Source organism: Ptychodera flava, chromosome 5, assembly GCF_041260155.1.
Source record: "Ptychodera flava strain L36383 chromosome 5, AS_Pfla_20210202, whole genome shotgun sequence".
Taxonomy (NCBI): Eukaryota; Metazoa; Hemichordata; class Enteropneusta; family Ptychoderidae; genus Ptychodera; species Ptychodera flava.
In genome coordinates this window covers 117,266-126,421 of record NC_091932.1, presented here as the reverse complement: position 1 = coordinate 126,421, position 9,156 = coordinate 117,266, and the positions used below count along the sequence as shown (strand labels likewise).

At 40.1% G+C, this 9,156-nt stretch overlaps 1 protein-coding gene across 1 annotated transcript; it reads right to left on the bottom strand.

Annotated features, from left to right (window-relative positions):
- Nucleotides 1-607: 607 nt before the first annotated feature.
- On the bottom strand, nt 608-3,230 carry LOC139132740 (uncharacterized). Its single transcript, XM_070699008.1, has 2 exons — nt 2,079-3,230; nt 608-1,978 (listed from the first exon to the last, which is right to left on the bottom strand). Exons 1-2 carry the CDS (start codon nt 2,309-2,311, stop codon nt 1,495-1,497), a joined length of 717 nt encoding a protein of 238 aa, XP_070555109.1. The 5' UTR covers nt 2,312-3,230; the 3' UTR covers nt 608-1,494.
- Nucleotides 3,231-9,156: the final 5,926 nt, after the last annotated feature.

The window sequence follows — 9,156 nt, the reverse complement described above, 5'->3', positions numbered from 1 at the left end:
TATATTTCAGTCTCAATTACACTCTCTTGCATCTATCATCGAACGCTCAACTTCATGTGAATATTGATACATCTCATGAATTCATCAGTGTGTTTCCTTTGAAACTTCATGAGTTGATAGGGAAGTTTCCTAAGAAGTTCCAGACGCCGCGCGCTGGCGATAAGTTTATGTAAACATGTAGATACTGTGTAGCTGACTGTGGGCAATATGATGCAGTGAGATTAAAACATAAGTTTCAGCCAAGTAAAATTTATGCGTGAATTTCAATACCACAACTGAAATGCGAATATGGTACATGATAACAACAGTAGCGGTTACAAAAATAGTTTGGCTGCATAGTTGACAATTGCAACATTGTACAAGTGCCTGTCTGCATGCACAGTACACACTTCCACCGACAAAATACATTGTGGTTTTCCGATACCATTTCTGACGCGAAGGCGCATCTTAGAACTTCACTTGAAAGGTGTTTCTTATGGTGAAATTGCATCGACGACTGGAATCTCTAAATCAGCAGCGCACAGTGTCTGCTGTGAGTACGGGAGAACAGGCCCTGACAGCCGGTGATAGACCAGTGCGATTACGCATCAGAGTTGTGGACAACATATCGAGTTCTACAAAAGGCGGTAGCCAAGTATTTACTTACACGAAATCAGAAGAAAACTTTTTGATGATAACGTATGTACAGCCGAAAACGTGCCATCGTATCGCTGGCGACAATCCACCGAGCGATAACCAAATACCTGAGCATGAGTCGAAAGAAAATATCGTCTTGCCGCCGAATCAATGACTCCAGCTATCGAACAATACACACTGGAATTCATAGAAACTGTTTCTGACTACAATATAAATCAAATTCATTGGTTTGATGAGTCTTCGGTGATCCGAACTGCAGGCAATCGTCGTTTTAGACAAGCAGAAATCAGAACACCGGCAGTTGAAATAGCGATCTTTCACTAAACGAACGTGAAAAACGGACGAGAACGTCGTGTTTCCAAGCATGCCATTGGTCCGCTTTCGTCACATTTGCATGTCTCGTCGTAAATTCTGCAACCCGGTTGGACGGTGGCCTAATTAATTAGTAGCCGAGGAGGACTTGTCCGTTCCTTTCGTCGTCTCTCGTCTCATTATAATATTCAGACGCTGCTCTGTGTTGCCGCCACGGTAGCGCTTGATTCATGCCTTCCAATCAGAGAATAGCTTCGCGTATGACAGATGGATGGCAGGACTGTGAGTGAGTGTCGATATAAATGCACACCTGTCCATCGTGTTCCTGTAATTCTAGGGATTTGTCATTATGAAAGCATGTGGGTGTTACAAGTATTGTAGGCTGCGCAACCTGTTTAACTCGAGTCGTCCCTTAATACATTCACGGCACCTTTAATCTCGGAAAATTACGTTGCATATCTATCACTTGTTTTAAATGAAATTTAAAAAAAATAAGAATTGTTTCTTCATTGCTATAATGGAGGGTTTTTGAAATCTATTTGGTGTTCAATGGTCAATCGATCGGACGAAAATTTGATTTAAACGTTCGTCTAAGCGTTGCAGCATCTGGTCAACCAAATCCAGGGTATGTGGCAATCTGTCCATGATGTTCAAATATCGTTCGTAACACTCCCTGATTAGAGTATGGAGAGGACGACGATTCCCCTCATAACTCACGTTGTTTGGAATGGGAATGTGTCCACCAATCACGCCATCACCGTCGCCATGGTTTAACTCTTGACCAGCAATATGTTGTTGTTGTTGTTGTTGTTGTTGTTGTTGTTGTTGTTGTTGTTGCTGTTGTTGTTGTTGCTGTTGTTCTTGTTCTTGTTGGTGCTGCTGCTGTTGCTGTAGTTGCTGTTCAGGGGGAGGAGGAGGTCGTGGGATTGGAGGAGGTGAGTGTGGTGTCATTCGCTGTCTTCTAGTCCTCCTTTCCTCCGGTGTACCCCTTTCAGCGTACCGCATTTCCCGCTCTCTCACAGTCCGCTCGCTTTGGAAACAAAATGAAAGAAAGAAATTAGAAATGAAAACATGGTTATCAAGTGATAATAAAAAATAAACAATGAAAATCTACAGAGAAGTGAACTCACTTTTCCACTCGAGTGCCTATAATATCTCGCACTCTCCTCCGTAGACAGGCCTCAGTGCTTCCCCTGTACAACTCCGCAGCGCTATTGTTGAGCCTCCCCGTCTTTCTTCTAAGGAATGTTACAATTCTGCTGTAGTTGTTGTCATACATTCTATATGCCTCGAAAATCAAATTTCGTTCATCTTCGAGAACTCGGACACCAGCAGCTCGCGTGCGTTGTTGCTGTTCAGCCATCGTGATAAATGAAGTAATGATTTTATTAATTTTGCTGATTACAGATTAACATACAGGTGCGACTTTAATGAAAATGGAACTCTGAATAACCAAACAATTTGAAAGATGTAAATTGATGAAACAACGTTTGATAAAGCCACAGACAAATAATTGTAAAGTTAAAATGCCTGACGTCCCGACCTTGCTGCAGCAATTTTTACGTTTGTTGTGCATCACCGTGCGTTTAATGCACTTTATCACGCTACCCGTACCACCAGGAACACTTACTAGCATTTATGTATGTTCCATGATACGCGTCATGCTGATGTTATTGAAGACAGCTCTCCCGTTGTTAACTGTAACCACACTGCCGCTGCCTCCACCAAACTCGACATTTTACGAAAGCGGACCAATGGCATGCTTGGAAACACGACGTTCTCGTCCGTTTTTCACGTTCGTTTAGTGAAAGATCGCTACTACAACGGCGTGCATCGAACGCTACGTACACGATCAACCCACAGGCGTGATGTTTTCTGGGTAGTTTCTATGAGGTAGTTTATTCTACGTTTCGACGTTCTCTTCCGTAGCCTAATCACCAAGGTAAGAAACAGAATTATCCGGCCTGCCAAGAAAACTGCCCGTTCTAGTCCAAAAATAAACACAAATCCTTCATTGAGTTACCAAGTTAGATGCGGAAGGATCTCAGCTGTCCAAAAAACACACTCATGTCACGATAAAATGAAAACTTTCGAAGAAATCTGCCGCGTTTTGACAACATCGGCGTATCTGAAGGCCACCGTTGTAATAACGCAACTCATTATCATAATGGACGGTGTCTGCACATAGAAAGTGGTGAATCTCAGTCTGATGCCGTTGATGGCGTTGCTCACGGACCAATTATGATAATGAGTTGCGTTATTAGAACGGTGGACGCCAGAAATGCCTAGTTGTCAAAACACGGCAGATTCTCCTAAAGTTATCATTTTATCGTGACATGAGAGTGGTTTTTGGACAGTAGAGAGCCTTCCACGTCGAACGAGGTAACTGACTGTAGGATTCGTGTTTATTTTCGACTAGAACGGGCAGTTTTCTTGGCAGGCCGGATAATTCTGTTTCTTACCTTAGTGATTAGGCTACGGAAGAGAACGTCGAAACGTAGAATAAACTACACTCATAGAAACTACCCAGAAAACATCACGCCTGTGGATCAACCTTGCCAGTGCTACGCGCCAGTGAGGAGACAATCCCCGTTTAACCATCAGGTCAAGACCACAGCCAGACACAGGATGTCGGAGATAAACGTCGAACTTTATTACAACTGGTACAAGACTAACACAACTGCAGCATTGCGATGCGGAGATAGTCTGGTTCCCTGACCCATTTCCCCGGTAGAGGGCGTGGGGAAATATAGGGTCAGGTACCGGCTAATGTTAACATGGACGCTATTGGGTTAAAATAAACCAAGCTGTGATTGGATGAAAGTAACACTTGTAACTTTTTCTCATCTTTCTTGGGTTTCGCACTTTCAGGCTCACTTGACACCAACTTCTTGTTTGTACCACAAAGCCGTGGAGGTAGAAAGAAAGACCTTCTACCTCCATGATTTAGCCACTGTGATTTAGCACACCTCTTAATACTTTTAGAACATCGACATGATGCCTGGCATTTTTAACAAAATTCGGACACCATTCTATCCATCGAAATCAATCATCGTTCACAGTTCCTACAAAGTTTGCTTTCAATTAGCTGTGATATCGCAGCAGTACTTGTGGCGTGTATCGAACGTGCTCGGGTCATTGGGGTCACGCCACAGTCAGCGATGACCTCAATGACCCTAGCGCGTTCGATACACGCAACAAGTACTGCTGCGATATCACAGCCAGCCTCCAATCACCTCATCTCTCGTGTGCCAATGTTTTTGGTTCGGATACCAGTGTTCGAACATAATTCTGACCCAGTCGAATTTTGACCGGCGTTTTAATGGTAACAGCCATATTTGTTGTAGCATGTTCTGTCAGGTGACTAATCTCCGCCATCTTGAACAAAATTCTGTTCAAGATGGCTACCCGGTACCTGACCCTATATTTCCTCTACCGGGGAAATGGGTCAGGGAACCAGACTAATGCGGAGAGAGAGAGAGAGAGGGAGACGCATGCGCATAACAACTAAGTAAAGAGTAAAGAGCCGACGCGAGAGGGCGACATAACAAAGCAACAACACATAGTGGCGTGACCACTTTTTTCTCTACACAACAAGCCTGAAAGAAAAATAAAGAAAGAAACTACAAACTACGGTCAACTGCGCAAGACACAAGGGGGGAACGCGTAGAACAAAACAACTCAAAACAACTCAAAGTCAAGAGTCAAGTCACTTAAGTGTCAAGGGAGCTTGTATTTGCGTGAAGATCATCTACAGTCATTTGTTCATCATGGGAGGTGTCACGAAAGGGACCGCAACCTTCAAGTGGTCATAGAACATTGTCGTTACAGGCTGGCTCTGATGAGGAAGGAGGTGGATCTGTCCTCTCCATTATGAGAAATGCCACAGTCCTTACGAAGCAGGTTGTCCTCGACAAATGCTGTCAAGCGTTGAAAGAGGGGTCCCCTGGCCGCTCGTCGGGTTGAAGATGAATGTCACAAAAGTCCAGAAGATGTGCTCCGGTGGACTGAAATCCATAGTGAAGACGTACAGTTTGCCAGATATGGTCCACTGATGTTGACTTTCTGACTATTTTGTTACGAGAGATGATGGGGCAATAGTTAGCGATCTGACCCAACATAAGTTCAATGGCATTGACCTTTTGTAGTGTTGTACGACGTGAAGCAGCAGAGGTGTCTTCGTCATCGTCGTCGCTAAATCCTCTAAGAGGAGAAGACTTGGTTTTTGCTTTCCAAGTGGTGCTCTCTCCCAAGAACAGTGCAAAGTGTAGCTGAGATTTTGGCGCCAGCTTTCTGACTTACTCAGGCGCCACTGCCTTGGAGCGCCATGCTGAGTGTAGCCTGAGAGTGTCCGAACGTCCTTGATACCCAGTAATATTATTGTTACTGACTGGCTGTCCACCTATGCGTGAAGTCTAGACGGCAGCTGGTACGGGAAAGGTCGGTTCGAAAAGCTTCATTATTTCGTAAATGGCGTGTAGGTCCGTAAATCGCTGCCACCACGCCAGTGAGGAGACAATCCCCGTTTAACCATCAGGTCAAGACCACAACCAGACACAGGATGTCGGAGATAAACGTCGAACTTTATTACGACTGGTACAAGACTAACACAACTACAACATGGCGATGCGGAGAGAGAGAGAGAAGGAGACGCATGCACATAACAACTATGTAAAAAGTAAAGAGCCGACGCGAGAGGGCGACATAACAAAGCAGCAACACATAGTGGCGACGGGTGTCGATCATTCCGATGTGATCATTGGCACACCAAACGGGTTGGAGTTACTGAACTCTTTCTATGAGGCTGTTCAATTAACGGATAATTTTGGAAATCTTTGTTTGGCCGTCGGTGACTGTGTGATTATGGATACTTGCGGTTTCCACCACGTGCGATATGTTGAACATTGAATTTCATAAATCGTCACTCAACATGGCGATGCGGAGAGACAGAGATTCTGTTAAGCACGTACATTTGTGCAGGCGTGAGAAAATGAACCAGCGCGATGATGATACAAACAACTCAATTAGATTCTGTTTTGTACAAATCACTCAAGAGGAGTTTCTGTTCTACAAATAACTCAGAGTGTCTCTTGCAGAAATTACTCGATTAGAGTTTTTCTTGTAAAAATTGATGAATTTAAGTTATTCTTGCATAAATCACACAATTGAAGTTAGTCTTGTACAAATCGCTCAATTGGAGTTTTTCTTGCACAAATAAAATAACTCAATTATAGTTTGTCTTGTACAAATCGCTCAATCGGAGTTTTTCTTGTACAAATTGCTGAATTAAAGTTATTCTTGCATAAATCACACAATTGAAGTTAGTCTTGGACAAATCGCTCAATTGGAGTTTTTCTTGCACAAATAACTCAATTAGATAGTTTGTCTTGCATAAATCGCTCAATTGGAGTTTGTCTTGTAGAAATCGCTCAATTAGAGTTTGTCTTGTAAAAATTGCTTAATTTGAGTTCGTCTTGCATAATCACTCAATTGGAGTTTGTCTGTACAAAATTGCTTAATTTGAGTTTGTCTTGCAAAATCATTCAATTTGAGTTAGTTTGAAGAAATCACTCAATTAGCGTTTGTCTTTGTACAAATCGCTAAATTGGAGTTTTTCTTGCACAAATAACTCAATTAGAGTTTGTCTTGTACAAATCGCTCAATCGGAGTTTTCTTGCACAAATCACTCAAATTGTACAAATCGCTCAATAAGCTTTTTTTTTTGATACACACCACTAAATTAGATTCTGTTATGTACAAATCACTCAAATAGGAGTTTCTGTTGTCCAAATAACTCAATCTTAGTGTCTCTTGCAAAAATCACTCAATTTGAGTTTTTTTCGTAAAAATTGATGAATTCTATTTGTCTTGCAGAAATGACTCAATTTGAGTAAGTCTTGTACAAATCACTCAATAAGGGTTTGTCTTTCAAAAATTGCTGAATTTGAGTAAGTCTTTGCATAAATCATTACTCAATCGGAGTTTGTTTTGCACATTTCACTCAATTGAACTCTTGTACAAATCGATCGTTTGGAGTTTTTCCTGCACAAGTGAGTCAAAGTGAAGTTTGTCTTGTACAAATGACTGTTACAGTTTGTCTTATAAAAGTTGCTGAATTTGAGTTAGTGTTGCATAAATCACTCGATTTGAGGTTGTCTTGTACAAATCGCTCAATTGGAGTTTGTCTTGTACAAATCGCTCAATATGAGTTTTTCCTGCACAAATCATTCAATTGGAATTAGTCTCGAAGAAATCACTCAATTAGAGTTTGTCTTGTAAAAATTGCTGAAATTGAGTGTTGCATAAATCATTCAATTGGAGTTTGTCTTGTATAAATCGCAAAATTGGAGTTTTTCCTGCACAAATCATTCAATTGGAGTCAGTCTTGTACAAATACCTCAATTAGAGTTTGTCTTCTAAAAATTGATGAATTTTTGTTAGTCTTGCAGAAATGACTCAATTGGAGTTTGTCTTGTACAAATCGCTCAATCGGGGTTTTTTTTACATAAATCACTCAATTTGTGTTAGTCTTGAAGAAATCACTTAATTAGAGTTTGTCTTTTAAACATTGCTGAATTTGAGTTAGTCTTGCGTAAATCACTCCAATTTGAGTTTGTTTGTACAAATCGCTCAATTGGAGTTCTTTTGCACAAATCACTCAATTGAAGTTTATCTTGCACAAATCGCTCAATTGGAGTTTGTCTTGTCAAATCGCTCAATTGGAGTTTTTCCTGCAGAAATGAGTCAAAGTGAGTTAGTCAAACAAATCACTCAGTTACAAACTGTAACTTGGAAAAGTTGCTGAATGTGACTTAGTGTTGCATAAATCACTCGATTGGAGTTTGTCTTGTACAAATCGCTCAATTGGAGTTTTTCCTGCACAAATCATTCAATTGGAGTTAGTCTTCTACAAATAACTCAATTAGTGTTTGTCTTGTACAAATCGCACAATTGGAGTTCAATTGGAGTTAGTCTTGAAAAGTCACTCAATTATAGTTTGTCTTGTATAAGTTGCTGAATTTGACTAAGTTGTGCATAAATCACTCAATTGGAGTTTGTCTTGTACAAATCGGTCAATTGGAGTTTGTCTTGTACAAATCGCTCAATTGGAGTTTGTCTTGTACAAATCGCTCAATTGGAGTTTGTCTTGTACAAATCACTCAATTAGAATTGTCTTGTACCAATCGCTCGATCAGCTTTTGTTTTGATACAAACCACTCAATTAGATTCTGTTTTGTACAAATAACTCAAAAGGGAGTTTCTGTTGTACAAATAACTCAATCGGAGTGTCTCTTGCAAAAATCTCTCTATTTTACACTTTTTGTTGTAAAAATTGCTGAATTTCAGTTAGTCTTGCATAAATCCCTCAATTGGAGTTTGTCTTTAACAAAATGCTCAATTTGAGTTTTTATGCACAAATCACTCAATTACAGTTAGTCTTGTACAAATCACTCAATTTGTATTAGTTTTGTACAAATCTATCAATTTGGAGTTTTTCCTGCACAAATCACTCAATTGGAGTTACTCTTGAACAAATCACTCAATTTGAGTTTTTTTTCGTGAAAATTCATGAATTTGAGTTAGTCTAAGCATAAATCACTCAGTTGGAGTTTATCTTTTACTCATCGCTCAATTGGAGTTTTTATGCACAAACGACTCAAATTTAGTTTATGTTGTGCTAACTAATTGGAGTTAGATTTGTAGAAAACGCTCAATTAGAGTGTACCTTGTAAAAAATCACTCAATTTGGGTTTGTCTTGTAAAAATTGCTGAATTTGAGTTAGTCTTGCATAAATCACTCAATTGGAATAAAGTGTTGTGCAAATCTATCAATGCAGAGTTTTTCCTGCATAAAATCACTCAATTAGAGTTACTTTTGTACAAATCACTCAATTAGGGTTTGTCTTCTAAAATTGCTGAATTTGAGTTAGTCTTGCACAAATCACTCAATTGAGTTAGTCTTGTACAAATCTATCAATTTGGAGTTTTTCCTGCATAAATCACTAAATTGGAGTTTGTTTTGTAACTCAATCGGACTGTATCTTGCAAAACGCACTCAATAAGAGTTTTTCTTGTAAAAATTGCTGAATTGGTGTTAGTTTTGCATAAATCGCTCCATTGGAGTTTTTCTTGTACAAATCGCTCTATTGGAGTTTTTCTTGCACAAATCACTCAAGTTATGTTAGTGTTGTTCAATTCAACTAATTA